Here is a 21678-nt window from a genome sequence, read left to right on the forward strand (position 1 = left end):
CACATACATTTATATTATAGAAGTAGCTACAGCATTTTTTGCAAACAGTTAGATTTTGAAAATTCACAACAAATTTATCTACAATCTATTATCCATCTCTACAGTACATGTCACTTTGTTATCCCTCTTTGTTGCTTGATAGCTCCTCTCAGAAAAGCTGCAGTATTTTAAAGGATAGGAAGATCATATTCCTTGATCCATTTAAAAAAGTCAGACTTCATTGGTTAGACTTATAGCAACAGGACAATCAATAATGAACGCAGAACAAACTTCTTAATTTCTGTGACCAGAAAAGGTGGAAAAGCTTCAAGTGACTCAGAATGGAATCCTTCATAATAGAAATGTGAAGCAAGCTTGAATCAGGACTTCCCTCTCCTTTTAATGCAAGAAAACGTACTTAATGGGAAATATGGTTCTATGATTCATTTTTATTTTTTTTTTCTTTCCTTAATGTCAAATGAATGCTGTATTTTAATCACTTGGCTTCAATTATGTACAATGTTTTTTATTCTACTTAAACAACTGATATATGTCAGTGGTAAAGTCTACGTATTTTTATTATCGCACACTATTTCTAACACTGTATTTTAGTGACACAGTTATAAAAATAACCATGCAATGAAATTTCACTTTAATGCTGTAAATGTTAGAGCGTTTCTTTATTGTTAGGAGTTTGCTCATGTCAGGTTTGCATGAAAACTAACTCCTGCACTGAATATTTTGAGCTCATTTAAAGCTCTTGAGCTAGAGATAGAATAACACGCAGGTGCCCGTCCTCCAAATTTCACTGAAGATTAACCTAATATACAATATGGTGACCTAACAGTTCTTCATTTGAAAGAAATCTGAAAAGTAATCTCTGATATAGCCGAAGAGTGAGAATAACCCAGTGGGATTTCCACCTCTTCATTTCCTAATGAGTTTTTTGATAATGAGAGGTGACTTTGCCAGTCACTGTGGGCTCTATTATGGCTAATTTACTCCACTTCACTCTCCTTGTTAATTATTAACACTAGCCTTTTTATCCTCATGAGGCCACATTCCAGTTTTTCCCTTTTTAGATTTTTTCTAAATCTATCTTTATGAAGGTGATAGTTTCCAGGAAAAGGTTTTCACTTAGAGTACAGCCAGAATTATTTATTTCACTTTGAAAGACTGTAAAATTGATTATATAAGCATGGGGAGCTATTTCTAGTGGCTTTAATGTACTTGCAAGGTGAAAAGGCTGTTAATTAAAGAATAAGCACTGTGGTTATGTTTCACTTGGGAATCAGTTCTTGGTAGAATGGTCAGTTGCCACTTGCTGACATACCCACTGATTAAAAGGGGACTAATTTCCATGGTTGCTTTCCAATAGTTACATGGAAAAAAAAAGAGAGTCTAATTTTCCAGATGGTTTCCACTCACCAGAAACTGTCATTTACTATATCTATTACCTCTAGGGAATTACTGAAATTGGTATACAGGTGTGACATTTTAGATAGCAATCGTTTCAGCTAAGGTTTTAAAATCTTGCTAATAATTGCTTTGACATGAAAAAATATTTACTTGATTTTCTATAAAATGTCTTCCCCAAGGCTGACTGAATCATTTAGCATTATTATCCGTGTAATCTTTTAAGGAAAGAAAAATCAGTAGAAAAATCTCAATTGCTCAGATCCAGAATGCTATCTCAAACCCATGGGTTAAGAAACTATAAGAAGTAAGAAACTATTAAGAAACAAATAAACTATTAGACCTCATAACATCTAGTTTTTCTTCGAACTCTGTACTCCAGGAGAATCTAGAACCTTTCAGTTGAAACCAGTTTATTAGCCAGAAACTAGGAATGACTGGAATAGCATCCAATACCAACACCTATGAAGCTAAATGAAGTTGCTGAAAACACTGGAAGAGACATTATGCCAACAGAGGAGAGATGAATTTGCAGCTTTGTAGGCCCTTAGTTTGAGGGAATCTTTGAGTACAGGACATATCTTTCTCTTTGATGTAGTTCACCTTATGAGTTTCAACTTCAGAACTTGGTAATAGTCCAGAAATGGTTGCTTGTGCTCACTAGTTCCTAATGGCTCTTTCCCCATTAATGCACTTCTTTTTTTCCCCGAAATGTCTAATTCCCACTGCACCCTGGGTAAAGGCTTCAGATATTGAATGAGGATTTTAGATCTTATGCAGAGAATCAGACAACCATGTAAACTAATGTGTGCCTGACCCTTTTATGAAAATTGAATTGATTCCTGCACACTTCTGAGCAGCTTTCTAAATCAAGCATAAATTGGCCATTAGCAGAGAAATTTTGCATAGTTTGTCCAAAAAAAGTACCCAGATCAACAATTCCCACGTATCTGTAATTTTCTTTCACTAGGACAATGTGCCAAAAAAGGAAATAATCTGGAATATGGCATGACACGTTATGATCTGCCAGAGTAAGGAGAGGTATTTCATGACAACATACATCTAAGACTGGATGCTAAAGTTCTCTCACTCTGCCCAGACCACATCCAATGTGTTGCAGTAACAGTGACCCTCAGCAATCCAGTCTGATGTTCAGCTTTAGTTCAGTAGCCCTGCTCGTTTCCCTTCATGAAAGCAGTCATCTACTGTTACAGTGAACCTTTGCTACTTGTTCCATTTCATGGTATGTTGCTGGGGCCAACAGGGACTAAACTGAGGTGACCTAGATATTTCAGTGAAGACTTGGCAGCTAAGGGTAACAATATACAACAATAAACAACAAAGATTGAAACCTGTCACCTTGGAGAAAAGCTCCTGAATGCTATTTTCCTTCTGTCACGCTGTTTCCATAGGTGGAGCTAAAATTATTGAAAGCTATGGAACTTCTACAGAGTGAAATAGATTTGCCAGGGAAAGTTAAAATTGATTGCTTGTATTTACAATAATAAAAGATTCAAAATTCAGAATAACTTCAATAATTGAATTTCTACTTGTATCTCCAAAACAGTAAAAAAAAACCAACAGGTAATTTTGTCATTTTTAAACAATACACATTGAATGTGAATACACATATAGATGAACACAAATATATATTATTTGTATGTATATAAATACATATATAAAATATATTTTTTCTTTATGGCACCTTAAAATGTTAGGACTTTTTTTCTGTAAAATAAGGTGCAATTTGATGTTTTTAAAATAGTACCTATTCCATTTGCTTGGGTTTCATTGATCATTTCCTTAATTCTGCTACTAAAATTACTTGCACATAAAACATTCCTAAGCTTTTACAAAAACAAAGATTTGCTCTTTGTAGGCAAATTAAAGCAAGGTAAGAAGTCTTGATCACCAGCTTAAATCATGACACAACAATGAACAAAGTGAAAATAACACTGTCCTCCTGTGTATATCTAACCCCATTTGTGATATGCCTACAAGAGTTTTACAACATAGAAACTGGTCTGAAAGTAGTTTTTATGAAAGCTTAGAAGGAAGAATTAAATACATATTACGCTGCTTGTACATCATTGATTTAAAACCAAGCAATTGGTTGTGATGAATAACCCAGAATAAATGGTGCGAATAGGAAGAAAATGCCTAACTTCAAGAAATGGAGCACCATAATATATATCATAAACAAGGGCACTGACACTCTTATTTTGAGAATTACAAATGCATTTCTAGGGTATAGGGAGATTAAATATATATATATATATATTATGCACACAATAAGCAAAAACCTGAAGATCTTACTATCATTTCTGAGGGAGTTATTCAGCAGCTGGAAAAGTGGGAAGCTGTCCCAGGAGTCCTGTGGCTGTGCTTCAAGTGCTGAATCCATATCAACAGAATAAAGAGACAAAAACTTCTCTGCATGTTCAGCCAATAATTCTGGCCACCAAGAGAATGCCTGCAAATGCGACAAAATAGAATTACAAGTCATAAAGCAAAAAGATGTACTGTATAATACATTTGGATATTTCACTTCACCTCTGTCTTATTCAGAAGGGATAAAATGGCCGTGTGAAAAATGTGAAAATATTTTGGAAGTCTTTGCATCAATAATATAAGAAAGCAAATAGATTATGCTGGGAAAGACAACAGAGTCAGAACAAGATTAGAAAACAAAGAATCAAAAGCAACCTTTCCTACTACAAGACTTGCCAAGAACTCCATTGGAAAAGAACTATAAATCCTGCAACTCCTTTTGCCAAGAGAAAGAAAAGAACAAAGGACTATATGTTATCAGATTGGTTTATTTTTCAAATAATTTCTCTATGTACATTTTGCTCTTATTTGTTCATCAGAAGGGATGGACTGAACATGAAACATTATTCCTCAAAGTCTAGGAGTTTTTTAATAAACAGAATATTTTTAAATTCCTATTTTTGTCTTAAATATATCAGCTTCTCCTGAGGAAAGCATGCTGTTTCCCTTCGTCAAATGTTTCTCCTGAATTTCACAAATGTTTCTATTAACTTTCAGCAACTTCAGAACTTGTTAGAAAATCGATAAAAATGAAGATTCTTAGGTAAGCTTAGCTTACAGATGAAACTTGTGAAAAGTAGTGTGTCATCAAGTAAAGCCAGCTTTACATTAAAAGCCGCCTGATATGTAACTCTTGTAACTTATAACTGTCATTTAAATCTAGGGTTTGAAACTGAATCAAAGGAATCCATATGTTAAAGATGAAGAAAGCTTATGAAATGGGATGAATACCACACACTGCTGAGAGTGTTTTGTTCAGAGAAAACACAGTAATCAGAAATGCCTACACATTCTAGATAAGAAAGTGTCTTTCAAACTAACGTTCCTCTCATGATGAATATTTTTGAGTTATCCATCTTGTAGCTTAAGCTACACAAGTGCTGAATTGCCACAGCTTCTAATAATTTCACAGCAATCATCGCTTGTATTTCTGAAATGCACATCCCAGACATGCAGAATGATCTGCTCAGTCCGGAAGGGGATCAAATAAGAGACAACCTCTACAGGTATGTTCTTGCCTCTTCAACTTCCTGATGGATTCCGACTTTCTTGATGTGGGGTGGATAACTGCAGCTTAAATGCGGAAAAGATGAAGTGGCAAATGGTTTTAAAAAAATGCTCAGCAGGCTGGAAGTATTACTGAAGGACACTTGGTGTGCTGCAGTGTCAGGACTTAAGGACACTGGCATCACAGTGAAAAGAGCAGACGAGGCTTCAAAAATTTTGGCAAGAGTTTGAAGTGGGGTTTTTTCTTCAAACTGGAGGAAGTTTCTCATTAGTAAATCCTGTTTAAGTGGAAGCGTTATTATTACTCTAGAAAATAAGCAAATGCAAAGAAATAAGGATAGAAGAAAAGTTACACATAGCCTTTATTAGGTGTCCCTTTTAGGGAAACAAAATTCCTTCTCAAAAATATTGTCAGAAAATCAAAGCAAAAAAAGAAAACCCCAAACCTGAGCAAAACAACACATTCTTTTTCCATCCTCCTCCTCTTTGCAAATGACGCCTTGAATCAAAACAGAAATTATTCTGACCCTCTCAAGAACTACTCATCACCATGTAGGCAGCAAGTAAGAAGAACAGAATAACAAATACCACAGCTAAGATTGTTCTTCAGTCACTATGGATAATATGAAAAGGCTAAAGACAATTAGCCATTGGTGACACTCATTCTATACAGCAATAGCACTGACATCATTAGAGGAAGACCAAAGAGCTGAGATTACAGAATGACACGCAAGTGTAGCAACGCAACACCAGAAATCATCAGATCAATTCATGCTATACATTCAACGCACAGTTCCATGCTCTAAATGGTGAAAAATAATGAATCATTGAGTCACGTACCTCTCTTCCCTTTGGAAATCCCAGAAATTTGGAAGTGTTGTGAATAAAAAAAAATCTGGTATTACAAAATGTGATAAACTTCTAGAGAGTTTGAGAATTTTAGAGATTTCTGATCCTTTTCATCCACTGCACTGAACATGTACTTAACATTACAATGTGAAGTCACCTTACCTAATCTTCTGTTTTGAGTAGGGAATGTATGATTTTTGTGATCTTTTTCTCATACATATTTTAAAACTGAAATTCTTCATGTTCTATAAATTCCAGTAAAATTGAACATATGCCACATGAATCAGGGAAGGGGGATATAATCTCAAAATTCCCTTTATTTCTCTCAAACTGTTTTAGATTGAAAACTTCTGCTGAACTGAATGCAAGTTACTAATGTGAGCAGTGATTTTTGAACAGAGATGTTTAATCATACTTGTATCATTTGATTTGTTTCCTTTGTGCTCTTTTCCACAGAATTATAATATTCTTACATTAATGTAGAATTTGTCTCAAAAGACAAAGTCAACAATATATATACATTTATTAAGTAATCATTACAGAGTAGCACAGTGGCAACAGTAGTGTAGAATGGGATCTCCAGGGAATTAATTTCAAATCATTGAAACAGCTGTTTCTTCATTGTAAGATAAAATATCTCTAACAAGTTCACACATGACAGATGTAGGCTAAAAACTAGATTTGGTAGTGTGATATAAAACCAGATGTTTTGAATGATCATATTTTTAACTATATATACTAAATCATGTTTATCTTTTTGTATATTTTCCTCAAAAATATTTATTGATTTTCTGAGAACATTTTAGAAACAATTTCCTGAACCTTAGAAAACTATTCATTATGTGTTAATAATATATACAATTATAGGTACCTGGTCAAGTTTATTTTTGTAGTACCTTGATATAAAAGGTGCTGTAATTCTAAATTTTCTAAATATTATGGGTTTTTTTATCAAAAAGGAAAAGACTTGATAGTAAGAAACACAAAATTATTCAGTTTTTTTTTTCTACTTAAAAATGCCATTTTGAAAAGGGCAAGTTTAAAAGCAGTACTATTCTAATCAACAGAAAAGCAACGGGAATGTGACAATTATACCCACCATAATTTTAATGTTGAAATCAAAACCTAAACAGCATGATGGATTAATGCTACCTTCAGCTACATTTTCTTCCTATTTTGAGTGACAGGTGAAAAGTTGGAAGGAACAACTGCATAAGGCTACGAATGTTTTCCATACCATTTCACAACCTCCAGCACAAAGATGTTTTCTGTATTTTATGCTCTTTAATTTTTGTTTCTATACCTACAGTTCATTCAAGCGATTCAAGTAGAGTTGTATTTCACTTCACTTTTCATAAGCTTCAAGTCCCTTATTTCTCTGTAAATGTGAACTGCCTTAAACATATGTCAGAGAGTAAAGCTAAAATGTTTCTTGACAGAATTGCTTCACATCAGGGCAGAAAAAATGTAGGAACAAACCATTCTCTACAGTTACAGCCTCACCTCTGAATGATGTTCTTCATTTTGCTGCAGTACTTCGATACAGAGCTCTGCAAGGTGAAGAACCTCTTCCAGTTTTCTAGCAGGTGTTGCTTGGCTCATGGCCTCTACATGAATACAAAAAAGCAAACTGATATTGCTTTAGTTTGAAATAAATACGTTTCTCTATAGTAAGGGAAAATGTTGTCTGAATGGAAGTTACAATTTTCTGAAGTATAAGCAATTTCACGTGTTGAGAATGATCATTTAACATATGTAAAAGCTACTGAATGCCCAAATCACTTGAAAGAGAAAACATTTATTTCACAAAAGAATCAGTGATCATTATAAACATTATCTAATTTGATATGTGAGAACTAACAGGTGTACCAATGTATTAGTTGCACAACTTCTGCAACAAACAAGTTCTAATTCTCTTCAAGGCCATAGATAGAAAGACAGCAGGCACTCAAGACCTTTTCTGTTATTGTACTGTTGGTACAATACATTCTCACCAGATGACTCATTATAGTCCTCAGTATTCATGCATTTTGCAGCAGTCAAAATTTTCGAATATGTTTTATCTAAGACTCTACATTTGAGGCATATTTAAAAATAAGCAAAGTGCAAAACAATGACTATATAAATAACTATTATTGAAATCATTTCTCTAACTTACTACGTGCTGTTCACTTACAGAATTTAATCTATTCAGTATCATAATAAAAAATAGCACAATAAAATAAAGACGTTATAACAGAATTGACATAAGCCTACTAAAAACATATTCATAACAGAAAATAAAGACAAATGGAAAAGTTACGAATGACATTAGGAGCATTCACTCTACACAGCAGATTTCAAAAAGAAAGCAAACAACAAAGCTAAAACAAATGTAACTAAAAATCTTACAAAGCAATTTAAATCAGTTCACTTTAAAATTAAAAAGTCACAGGACTACATTACAGGCATAGCCATGAGAGACAAGTGAAATAGAACTGAATCTTCTACAAGCATAGCTTAATTATTGAGAGTAATTGTTCCAGGTACACATTTTTTATCCCTTGAAAGAATTTCATTATTATGTACATGAAGTTGTTCACAAACTTCCTGTCCCAGACCATAAGCCATAAAATGGCAATGATGACACACAATATAGTAGGAGTAATGAAAGACACACAGTTACATGCAAACATTTCTCCTGGTATTTTTTTCCTTCCCGCTTTATGCATCCATAATGACCTAGAACATTATCAGATTAATTAAAAAACTTACACTATCTCCTAGCTGTCAGTAAGAATCAAACTGTATGCACTAAGTATATTTATACACTTAACATTTCTGGCAAGTCAAAACAACTTTTCAGACATCCGAAAGGCAGGCGACCTTGTCCAATTCTTCAAGGCTAACACACTGATGCACAGTATCTTCATGAGATGGAGCTTTAATGTAAATCCAGAAACACTGGATTAGAATCTCCAGCAAACATACACTTAAAGGTGACTATAACAGCAAATTATCCTAATGCCAACAACAAACCGAACAGTTTAGTTACTGAAGTATCTAAAAACAAACTTCAAAGCTCACTGAAATACTCCATAAAAGCAGACCTATTCATATAGTAAGATTTCCAAACCCATAATCTAACTAAAGAGTTATAAATGTGGACTAAGCACAAGGCACATACCAGGACACAAAACTACATTCACTGTGTCAACATCAAGGTCATTAATATTGCATTGAATTCACAAATTTGATACCCTAGAACAGATTAGATGAATATAACCTTCAGTGAGTTCAGAAAGGATTGCTTCAGCCATTACCAGGTTACAACATACAGACCACTACTGGATTCAGTCTTAAACTTGTTTATGTGTTTCATCTAAGACAGAAACTGCTGTTTATAGTGGTCACTGTCTTCCTCTCCTTGCAAACATGGCAAAAACGATTCGTATGGCTGATACATTGGTATCTGTACCATTGATGTTAATGAGTTTTAGGAAGAAACCACTGATAATGATACAGAGTGGCAAATCTGATTTCAGTATAAACAACTCATTTTTTTAAGGATCAGCCTGTCATAGATCTTACCACTAAGTAAGCAAAATAATTGCTTTTATAATTGCATCAATTTGTAATGACATTAAGCAAGCTTTACATTATTAAAAAAAACTATATCCTAAAAAGGCTTTCTCTAAATTAGAAAATAATTCTAATAATTATATCAAATCTGATTTTCCATTGTTGTTTTGGAGTAGGCTTACTTGTTACACCTGGCATAAGCTCAAGATAACCTAGAACTGATTACTGAACAGACACCATTATCATCAGAGATAGCTGGAAAGATCAGAGATTTACTAGCTAACGTTAAGATTATCCTGAACTATCCCTATGATAAGATCATGAGGAAAGAAACATGGTTTCATGGAAGTATTAATGTCATTGAGCAAGAACTGGGGAAATACAAAAAACATCTGAGCAGAAATTATGAATTTCAATTAGAAATGGCATTGAAAGGAGAAGTGGGAATGGCAACTTTTTGGTTTGTTGGTTCCTTGGTTTGTTTTACATGCATAAGAAGTCTAATTGAATGAAAGAAGAGAGAGGGGATCAGGAGTGCTCTCACACGGGCATCGGATTGATAAACACTGTGAAAGGAGAAGACCTATTTATGGTCAAAGACAATGTTGGCATAAAAATAAGTCAGTCATCACAAGTTAATCAAGCCAGAAATTGCAAGGATTCATTATGGGACTAATGTCTGGAGTAATTTTTCAATAGGATCAGTGTGTAGAGAAGAGGTCAAGAAACCTCAGTTTCCTTTTCAGGTATACATAACAAATTTCTAAATGATGTTGCATGGCAGGAATGCCCAAAAATGTGGGAGAAATTAAGCTCCCTGAATTATAAGTCTCACATTTGCATGAAATTCTCAGTGTATTTTTGAAGCTATCTTCTACTTGCTAAAAACATGCAAATTACTCTTGATGCTTTATACAGCTTTCAGTTTTTTTAAAAATAATTATATTTCAATCATCAAATTTAGTTAGGAATGCTGTAGATAATTGCCTTCATTCTGTATCCTTGGAAAAATCTCTCTTATTTTTTTGTTTACTATTTCACATAGTAAATTGATATAGGCAATCTCGCTTGCATTGTATTTACTTCTCCACATTCCAGTTGGGCTTCATCTAAAACTTTTCTTTCCATCTGTTACAAAGTTACAAAGTACACCAGTCAGTCTTTTTCTCTAACTAATGACTTCTGTCTTTCCAAAATCTAGTAAGTATGGGTTGACAGACAAAATTATCATCATTTGCACGGGTGTATAAGCAAGTGGCTGTTAACGCATTTTGAAGAAAAAGTATGAAATATTAACTTTTTTTTTATATTACATACTGTGCTTGTCTGTATAAGTGTTAAAAAAAAAAAAAAGTATAAGAGGAATGGAAATCAGTTGTGTCAGTTTTCATTATATTTATAATGTCTTTCTCTCCACAATTACTAAGGGTTGCTGAGATGTGTTTACACTGCTCAGACTAACAAGTTGCTGCAGGAGTCAAGACAGTAAATATGCTGCTTGACATCTTTTAGAAAATAAACAGAAAAAGCCATCCATCATCTGTTTTCAGCTTCACATTCTGTCAAAATGAAAAAGCAAGACAGGGTCTGCAAATAATGGATGCTTTCTCAAGTACACCCTATCAGTGAGTCACACATGTACCAAGAAGATATTGTTAAATGAGCTAAGTTAACTGACTAAAAACTATTGAAATGAAAAGGTGAGTGCTTTATGGATGGATGGAGATCAAGGCAAGAAGGGACTGTCAGATCTTCTGCTTGGAGCTCCTGTTTTATACAGGTCAAAGAACTTCTCCCAGTACCTCCTTTACTGGACCCAAAACCATCAGCTTATCTAACACCTAACTTATACTTGCTTTCCAGAAAAGACTGTATCTTTGCAGACAAATGTGAAACTCATTTCTTTGCTTGTTCTCCAACCCCTGCACATAACCACCATCACTATTAAATGCATGTGTTTAATTTCTCATGAGCATTTTTTTGGCCTTTGGCCCTTTGGTCTTCTATGCCTTACTCTACCAAGTGAAGGGATACTTCCCTTCCTGTTTGTTTTTTCTTCTGTGAAGGCATTCTGTGCTCTGAAATAAGTCAGTTTTCTTTAAGGATCGAAACTGACAAGACTCCTTCAACTATACCCTTTCATCAGCCTTAAAAATATTTTTATCTCTGCGTTATGACAGATTGTACAGTGCTGACTACAGGATGACTCAAATACTGAGCTCTGCCAGATGTCCTCACAACCTCACACATGCTGCCCTGTTCTGCCACATCTAGATACTGAAAACCTGCTTGTCTGCTTTTACCCAAATCCACTGCAGAGTGAATGTATACCAGAAACAATATTCGGTATGTCACGCATTCCTCTATAGGCTAGGGTTAAGACTTAAGCTTACCAAACAGCAACATTTTGCTGTCATTAATTTCCACAGGACTTTTGCATCATCTGTAGAAACTTAAGCAAAGATTTTACATCTCTCCCCAACCAAGGATGAAAACATGAAATATCCAGAGTAACTAACTTCCTAGAACTCTGATGATATGGCAGTAACGTCTACTTTCTGAGGTCTCTCAATTAACCTCTTCTTAATGCCTACTTAAGCGAATTTGGTGAGTGCTATTGCTTTTGTAAATGACTGTTAGACGCTAGTAAATTTTATGCCTTATAAAGCTTCATCCATTCCAAGTGTTCTTCCTTAGCTGTTGAGCCAAGAGCCATGATAAATAATCAGTCTGAACAACTGAGCTGTACCAGCAGAACCGCTATGACACTGATCATCAGGACGGGAGCCAACTCTGTGTCAGTAGGACGAGCTAATTCAGACTTTCCAATACTGCTTGTAACAAAAACAGTACAAATGTCAGTAAACTGGAGCTAATATATGCTACTAGACCTGAGCTGACTCCAGAGTTAATCTGCAACTGGGATAATCCATCTACAGATAATTTCAATGTGACCATGATGGATTTTCTTGCAAATTCTCACAAAATTAATTCTGCAGTGAAAAAGGAGAGCGGACATCTGGGAGAACAGGCTATATTCTTCTTCTGATTAAAAAAAAAAAATAATCTAGCCTTATACAAATAATGGAATTTAGCTTTAATTGTGAAGCTGCAACTAGTTTTTCCATATCTGAGAATTAAATAGGATTTTAACTTCTCGAGACAAAACAGTTTTAAAAAAATAATTAATATTACCCGTGGCGTGTACAGAAAGATTATGAGATTTACAGAAAGTTAGAATTTACATCTCCTACTTTATAGCCTATTATTTTATAAAGTGAGTGACGTTGCAGTGTTTCTACCCTTTTTCAAATCTATTGTAGTATTCAATGGAATTACCGTCATGGGACAATCGCACATTTATTTTCAGAAAAGGGAATCTATTGACTCATGTGAAGCTGGAAAAAACTGAAACATGAAATCTGAAGAGGTAAAAGCAAAATAAAAAATGCCAGGATGAAAAGAAATCTGATTTTTCAATTCATGATCTAACTTACGATGCTTTGTATTCTGGTTTTCGCAACATAGAAACTAGCACTTTCTTCCCATCCTTGCTTATAACTTGTAACTTTTCTATAAAGGCATAAAGAACTAACGTTCTCAGCACTTTTTGTTCTTGTTGTTTTCGTTGTTTTGTTGTGTGGCTTAAAACTTGGAGATAACAAATGTGAGAACTTAAGAGCTCCATGAGTGAAGGGAGCTGAATAGTTGACATCCCAGAACGAGAAAGAACTGGTGATTGAAAACGCAGACCTAGATTTCATAAATCTAATAAATTTTAGAGTCTAAACTTTATAAAGTTAGTGAAAGATGTCAATAGCAAATCTAATGCCTGCAGGTAAAGAGGCAGGAAAAGTGATGCTGTCAGTTAACTTTGAAACAAATTTTGACAAAATTAGTACTTGAGGACAGAATAAAGTGTAACAAATTTGCAAATGTAGTTTGTGCTAGATTCATGCAGAGGCTATGCCTGATAGGATATTTTCTTAGAAAATAAATTCAGTAGATCTCATCTATTCTGACTTTACTAAAGCATTTGATACTGTGCCTCATGGGAAAACTATCAGTTAAGCTGAAGAAAATGAGGATTAAAAAAGAAACTGTGTTAGACAAAGAAGATACCTAAAGAGAAAGGCTATGGTTAACGTTGAGAAGGAGAAAAGAAAGGTTTCAAGAATTCCTTGAGTATCCATTGTGGGGCTGAGCTTCTTTAATATTTCACCAATGACTTGAGAATAAATACTATAGTGCTCTGATAACAGTGTTGTAAAACACCGGCAATAAAGAGCAGTGTCATAAATACAGTAATCGAAGAACTGGAGACCAACTTTAAGAGGAAGAGCAATGGACTTAACATAAACAGCAATAAACATTTGCTATAATTCAGCAGTTGGAAATGATTAAAGACCATAAAGACTTGGTTGTATTAATTTTTCACTGAACAACAGAGTGCCATAAGCATGATGTGAATGGGAAAAGACCAGTCAAACCTACTACATTACTGGTTATATTGGGCTTTAATGGCAAGGCGTTGGTAGCAGGGGCTGCGGGGTGGCCTGTGAGCAGAGCCCCGCAGTGCCCCGTGTCAGAGCAGAGCTGCTCCAGCAGGGCCCTGCCACGGCCAGAAAACAACAACAGCACAGCTGGGAGAAATGGGGGAGAAATGAGAGAGCAGCGGCCCTACAGGCACCGAGCTCAGGGCAGGAGGAGGGCAGGAGGTGCTGCAGCAGCTCCGCGTAGCCCAGGACAGGCCCACGAAGGATCAAGCTGTGGGCACCACACCGAGCATTACAGACTGGGAATCAGTACTACTACTGTGCAGGTATTTCATGGAGATGATACAGTCATCAATGTTCAAAAAGATTCAAACATTAATAGAGAAAGTCTTTCAAGATGGTAATGAAAAACAAGAGACTAAACTTCTCAGACAAGGTAAGGAAAATTTACTAAAAAATAGGTTTTGTAAGTATAAAAAATATTTAAAATACATCATAGGGCAAGGCGAGATTGAAGATGCAAATGCCAAAGCTATCTAAAATAAAGGAGGGAGGTACTGTGCTGACAAATAGGAAATGACATGACTGTAAGGTGATTCGTAGCCTATAGAGCAAGCAGGACTTGAAATGGTCTTCCCGTACTTGAAGCAGGAAGCAGAAAATGGGAAGAACGATGGCACAGAGAAAGAACAGCTCATGCAGCTGTTAAGCCAGGATTTGGGTATGCTGGTGAAGGAGGTATCAAGACATTAACCGCAGGTTCCCTTCAAGACCTCTGTTCCAAAATTGAAATCACGGATTGATTTAAGAGGATACAGGGATGTATCCTGTTTCTGCTTAGTTGTACAACAGAGACCAAGAAGGTGCTGTGCTGCTGTGCAAGTCACTCATTTTTGTTTATTCAGTGAAATGAACATGCATGGAGAGCTTTAATCAAGTCCTCTCCAGGTACAACGACTCTCTCCACTTGCCTTCTCTTTTTCAATAGAGATTCAAACATTTCAATAATGTTTGTAGTGTTCTTCTTTTTAAGTCAGAAAGATCCTCCTGAGCTCTGAGGGCATTTACATACGAGTTTCAAAAGGAAGGGTAGTATGTAGTGAGTATGTTAATGAATTACATCCTTTGAAGAAAAAACTACTGTTGTGTTGCTCCTGACCCTCTACTGTATGCAGTTAACAGTTATTCAGCTTTTGGTGGAGAAAGCAATACTGAGATGACAACTGTGATTTGTCTTTGAGCAATTGTGCCCTACATAGTAAATATCTGCACTGATTTTAATAAAATTTATTCTCATTCTTGTTATTCTCATTCTTGTTATTCTCATTCTTGTTCTCATCTGTTAATTATGACAGATACTGACCTGTTTGCTTCACAGCCATTTGCCACATTCATCCTTAACCAAGGCCATTTTTTACTCTACAGAAATGTAATGCTCTGTACTGAAAAATTTGTTTACACGTGAGATTTTCTCACTTGGCTTTGGAAATAACAGCAGCACTCATGGAGTCCACTTCTCCTCATTCATTCAGATTTCTAATAAGTGTTAATGGGGAAAAATTGTTTCTGAGGAGGAATAAATACAGTACTTCATTACCATGTTTTTTAAATGGATTTTCGTACGTTACCATTTCTTTATAAGTTTCCCTTTATGAAGGTGAGAAAACAGCTGAAGGATGCATGCAAATTTCTCTAAGTTATTCATTGGAAGCTCTACAGAACTCATCTGAAAAATGCATTTTGGCTCTGGCCTCAGAATCCAGAAGGCCAAGTTATGCTCAGCATTATTTATTGGGAGTGTTAAGTACTGAGTAAAACTGGGAAACCTGTCATACACAAAATGATTCGGAAGTACTTTGAGGTAGCAAAGTCACAAAGACAGCACGTTCTGAAATGAAAATGGCTCATAACTTAAAAAGAGATTTTAATATATTGATGCCATGATCATCATTTTCACAAATCATAAGTCCTTGCTGCAAACTACAGGAGCGTTATATGAGAGTTCTTAGGCATAGTTCATAATGACAATAGTAGGCTTGCTGCTGTTCTCCTTGTAATGGCAATTATACTGACTGAACAGATTTGTTACTCCATGAGAATTTTGGCAGTTCATGTCATGAGAAATGACGTGCTGAACCTTGCATAATTTTCACTGCACATGTAACTTTTATTGAAAAATGCTGTTCTACAATGTGGCAGTGCTAAATAAAATGTCATTCTGGCTGCAAACAAATCCTGTCAACTCAAGTGCTGCTTATACCACTGCATCTGCCATTAAGGAAGTAACCACTGACTTCTGGGAAAGCATTCAGAGTCATCTTCAATTGAGACTGTGAAAATGAGAGCCTTGGTGAACACACCTGGGAATCTGGCAACTAAACTGCTCAGAAAGGATTCTCTCAACAAGAACAACTTGCATGTTCACCTCTGTACTACCTAACCAAGGATACTCCTACAATTCAAGATTCTCTGCATAGTGTTCAGTGTATAAGTTAAACTGTAAATAATAATTGTTAATAAATAGTTTTTCCTTATTTTCCACAACAATGCAATACATGGTGCTAGGGCTAAGCATGCTGTCTATCAAGTTCATGTTGAAATCTGCAGTTTAGCTAGCATCACCAATAGGAGCAGGATTTCACTCTGTTAGCTAGCCTAAAATATGAATGATACCTAGGACTGAACTTTTACATCACAGAAATGGGTTCAAAGTGACATTAAATTATTGTGCAACAGTCTATTCTGTCAATAAAATTCATTTTCTAAGTTGACTCACTGATTTTCAAATAAACTTCTAGTCAGAAGAAGTATTTAATTAAGCAATTAAATTACAAATACAACCTATAGACCTCTAGTTTCACCTAACACAGTGAATTTCCATTACTTATTGTATGCCATAGGCTTCCCTTTCATTCTGTAACACTGTCATTTGCCAGGTCACTTAAGGGACAGCTTTCCTATCCTAGAATCTCAAGAAGACAGCAATAGTTCCTCTCAAATCATGCTTAAAGCTAATGTAAAATGACTGATGACAGGTACTTTCTTTTTTTTTTTCTTTCTCTTCTGTGCCTCTAACTTTATGTCATCTGTACTTAATAGTCCATGATTCTGACACAACAAGCTTGAGAAAAAATAAGAATAGCAAGGGTGAAGGAAACAAAGATTTGCACTTGAGGTGATGCATGTTATATAAAGTGTACAAAGTTATATATAAAGTGTACAACTGAGATTTTGGAGCACAAATGTTATACCAGACAAACTCCAAATTGAGTTTCCTTTTTTCACAGATTCAACACTTCCTACATTTCTCATTTGAAGAGACATTTTATTCAACAGCTGCATGAGTTGAAGTAGTAAGTGGAATATTTGTACTATCCAGCTTTAGGTGTCTTACCTAGCAGAGAACCTCTCTTAAGGTATATTTGTTTTTGATAGTATGAAACCCATCTTTTCACAGAGACATTCCTGAAGAAGCCTCCAGGTGCTCAGGAACACCTGCTTAAAGGTCCTTTCCCTGTTGGTCGGGGGGATCAGGTGGTCACCTGGTTGTGTACTCATTCTAACAGGCAGTGGCAGAAATGCCTGTATCACTACATTGTCTTTTTCCTTTTTTAACAACTCTGATTGGAACACTTCTGTTTCCATGGTATTTAAACCTTTTAAATGAAAATCAGTGGAAGTGTTAGGAATCATGAGAATTTTTGGACTCTTCAGTTATATATTCACTGGACTTCTAAGCTGCACTTCACAGAATCATAGAATGGCCAGGGTTTGAAGGGACCTCAAGGATCATGAATCTCCAAACCCCCTGCCACAGGCAGGGCCACCAACCTCCACATTTAATACTAGACCAGGCTGCCCAGGGCCCCATCCAATCTGGCCTTGAACACCTCCAGGGATGGGGCATCCCCAACCTCTCTGGGCAAACTGTTCCAGCACCTCACCACTCTCTCTGTAAAGAACTTCTCCCTGACATCCAACCTAAATCTCCCCTCCCTCAACTTAAAACCATTTCCCCTTGTCCTTTCAAGGAGTTGACTCCCCTGCTGTTTGTAGGCTCCCTTTAGGTATTGAAAGGCTGCAATGAGGTCACCCCACAGCCTTCTTTTCTCCAGGCTGAACAAGCCCAGCTCCCTCAGCCTGTCCTCATAGGGAAGGTGCTCCAGTCCCCTGAGTATCTTTGTGGCCCTCCTCTGGACTCTCTCCAACAGCTCCCTGTCTTTCTTGTACTGGGGGCTCCAGACCTGGATGCAGTGCTCCAGATGGAGCAGAGTAGAGGGGGACAATCACCTCCCTGTCCCTGCTGGCCACCCCTGTTCTGATGGAGCCCAGGATACCATTTGCCTTCTGAGCCGCAAGGGCACACTGCTGGCTCATGTTAAGCTTTTCATCAATTAAAACCTCCAGGTCCTTCTCCACAGGGCTGCTCTTAAGGACCGCTCCTTCCAGTCTGTATGGATGCCTGGGATTCCTCCAGCCCAAGTGCAAAACTCTGCACTTTGCTGTGTTGAACCTCATTAGGTTCACCCAGGCCCACCATTCCATCCTGTTGAGGTCCCTCTGAATGGCATCTTTTTCTTCCACCACTCAGCTTGGTGTCGTCAGCAAACTTGCTGAGGGTGCACTTGATTCCGTCATTGATGTCACTGATAAAGATGTTACAGAGCACCGGTCCCAAGACAGACCCCTGGGTCGCCGCTCATTACCAGCCTCCACCTAGACATAGAGCCACTGATGACCACCCTCTGTCTGCAGTCTTTCAACCAGTTTCTTATCCATCGAGTGTCCACCCATCAAATCCACATCCCTCCAATTTGGAGATAAGGATGTGGTGGGGAGAGACCATGTCAGAGTCCTTGCTCAAGTCCAGGTAAATGACATCCGTCATCTTCCCTTTATCCACCAATGCCGTCACTCCATCACAGAAGGCCATCAGATTGGTCAGGCATGACCTTCCCCTGGTGAAGCCGTGCTGGCTGTCTCAGATCACACGTTCATTCCTCATGTGATCAAGCATGTCATCCAGGATGATCTGTTCCATGAATGAATACTAACTTTTAAAAATGTAATCTTTATAATTTGATAATGTTTTCTGCTTGATTACTGGCCACGGAAGCTGCTCCTCTTACAGAGAATGGAGAACTAAGAAATGGACTACCTTTCTCGCTTCAGGTCTGTCACTGTCAAGGAGCTCTGTTTTCAACTATCTTTTGAACAACTTTAAAGTCACCAGTGTGTCTTTCCAGACACAAAATGATTTTACACTGGGAACGCTGCCAACTCAATGCCCCTTCCCATAGCCATGGTTGGAAACCAAAAAGCACTATCATCAGGCTTTAAAAAAGGTAAAGCAGAAGTGTGCATAGCTATTATTTCCATTCTATTCTATTCTAAATTCTATATATATTTGCAATCCCTCATACTTCCATGCAGCCACTAGGACTTTACCACACACCTGAATAGTCATTTCTACACAGTCTTTATGGAGACAATATTTCAACCATGCCCTTTTTGATCTTTTTGTAACTCTTTGAATAAAAACACTCAAAAAACTCTCTGCATTACTAGAAACAATATCAGACTCATGGAATCAGAAACACAAAGAACAAACATGCTCTCAAACCTCATCTGTAACTAGAAAAATAAACATACCACTAAACAGAATCATATCAGCATGATGTAAAACAAGCTTTGTCAGATGAGTTCTCATATAAAGTCCTTCATTTTGAATTTAAGAGCCAAACTTGTCAGCATCTCTTAGTTACATCTTTCACAGAAACTAAATTTTTTAACATTCCAAAAGATAGAGGTTAATAAAATCACCTAAATTACTAATAAATATGCATGCCACACTTAAATAACAGTGTAAATGATGAACACATGGACACTACACCAAGACTAATTTTAAGGCTTGTACATGCTCTGGTCAATATCTTGGTATTGTTGAAATCAACAGAATGAAAAAACAACACATGCAACAGACTAAATCACATGCAGACATGCACACAAATAGTAATCACCTGAGTCTTTTTCTGCTGTTGCTAAATATAAAACAAACAAATTAAAAACAAACAAAAAAAAAAAAAGAAGAAAACCAAAAAAGAAGAAAGAAACATCATTGCAGAAATAAAACTGTTTTAATTTCATGACAATAGAATAGATACCAAATAAGGAATTAAAAAGAATTTTGAGTACAGCAGTGACACTCCTGACTGTATGGCAGAGATGCTCATACAGTGCATTGTCTTCTCTCCTTTTTAGCTCTTAAAATGCAATCTGAGGAGTAAGCAATTAATGCAAATGCAAACATGAATTACTTCTAAGAGAAGAACATTTCAGTGCCTGAGGTGCAGCAATTCTCCCACAGGCCTAAATGACAGAATGAAAACTATTGCATTTATGCTGGTAAAAATGTAAGATGTTTATTATAAATTCAGTATAGGAAAAGATAAATACAGGCCCCATTGCTACTGAAGACAAAGGTGTTTATTTTTCTCATGTTATGTTAGAGCCCTTTACTTTCTACTCTATTTTATTTTCAGAAAAAGTACTTTACACTTTTTTCCTTGATGTACTACATTGCTGTATGCAATTATCAATTGTATTTTGGGACAACATGAGTGTAAACATACTTACAGAAACCTAGTTTTGTCAAAAAGAAATAAGCAAGTTAAAATATGCTATGGAATGGACTTCAGTGTTCTCTGCCACTCCAGATTAGTGCAGTATTAACAATATGTATATTTAAAGGGGCAGAATTTGCTACTTACACGGGAACTGGTAGCATTCTCCAGGATCTAGTTAAAAATCCTGACAAAAGATGTATTCATTTCATGGTTAAAAAAAAAACTTTCCCAATCCAGTTTAGTGTCAGAGAGTTAAGATATCTTTTGCAAACTTTTGTCATCTTATATAATGTTTCCGTTTCCTTATCAATTATTTTAACAGGTTTACTAAGAGATAAATACTGAGCACCAGAAAATCCATTATAAATATGGAAAGACAAAAATAAGGGAAATCATACTTTTGCTTTTTCATCTTCCGGAATAGATTTAATATTCACCCTCCTTTCTTTAACACAACATGGTATCATAATTAATTATGATGACCTGGTTTCATGTTGTTACTCCCATGATCTAATACTGGTTGCTATAGTGATGAGATAGGTTTTTTTGTTTATCATGTGTGAGATTGGTTAACTCATGTTTTTCAGAGAATTTAAACAGAAATGGAAAAAGGAAAAAAAAAGTTGACTTTAGAATACTGCAGAAGATATGAGGCTTCATTTTGCTGTTATGATAACTCTATTTATTCTAGTGTATTTCTAGAAATACATGCTACGAATAAAAACTTACTATTCATTACAAATACATTTTTTTAGTAAAATCTATCTTTCATTTATTTTCCTATTAATTGACAGTGCCTCCAAATAAACAGTTAGATAGATGCAAACTCGTTGTTTTCTACTCCTGAATATATTTGCACAGACGTAACTTTCTGTGCTTTATGGAGCAGATCTTAACTAAGCATTTCACTATTGTGACTTCCTTTTTGTTCTCCATAAGGTTTACATACTTACGTACAGTATTTAAATGATTCTGTGCACCCTAGCCAATTTTTTGAGAAAAATCTTAATTTAATTTCACTGCAATGTGTTCCAGAATACATGGAAATTCCAGAAAATAAACTACTGATGTATTTCATTCAATAAATCAGGATGTAATTAAGATTTTAAATATCAGATTATTATCATACATCTGACAACACAATGACATAAATAAATAACACTTATCTGTCAGCCTTATAAATACATCAGAAA

General features: G+C 35.9%; 1 protein-coding gene across 12 annotated transcripts in view; it reads right to left on the bottom strand.

The window, feature by feature from the left end:
* CADPS2 (calcium dependent secretion activator 2) overlaps positions 1 to 21678 on the bottom strand; it is a 304359-nt gene that overhangs the window by 59398 nt on the left and 223283 nt on the right. For 7 of the 12 annotated variants that reach the window (XM_052667759.1, XM_052667758.1, XM_052667751.1 and 4 more), the window contains exons 17-19: positions 19880 to 19900; positions 7306 to 7409; positions 3712 to 3868 (exon numbers count right to left, since the gene is read on the bottom strand). In XM_052667759.1, coding sequence (XP_052523719.1) covers positions 3712 to 3868; positions 7306 to 7409; positions 19880 to 19900 — 282 coding nt within the window. The remainder of the gene's footprint in view (positions 1 to 3711; positions 3869 to 7305; positions 7410 to 19879; positions 19901 to 21678) is intronic. The other 5 variants (XM_052667761.1, XM_052667760.1, XM_052667754.1 and 2 more) reach the window with 1 other exon arrangement.

Source organism: Tympanuchus pallidicinctus, unplaced genomic scaffold, assembly GCF_026119805.1.
Source record: "Tympanuchus pallidicinctus isolate F22 unplaced genomic scaffold, pur_lepc_1.0 scaffold8, whole genome shotgun sequence".
Lineage (NCBI taxonomy): Eukaryota > Metazoa > Chordata > Aves > Galliformes > Phasianidae > Tympanuchus > Tympanuchus pallidicinctus.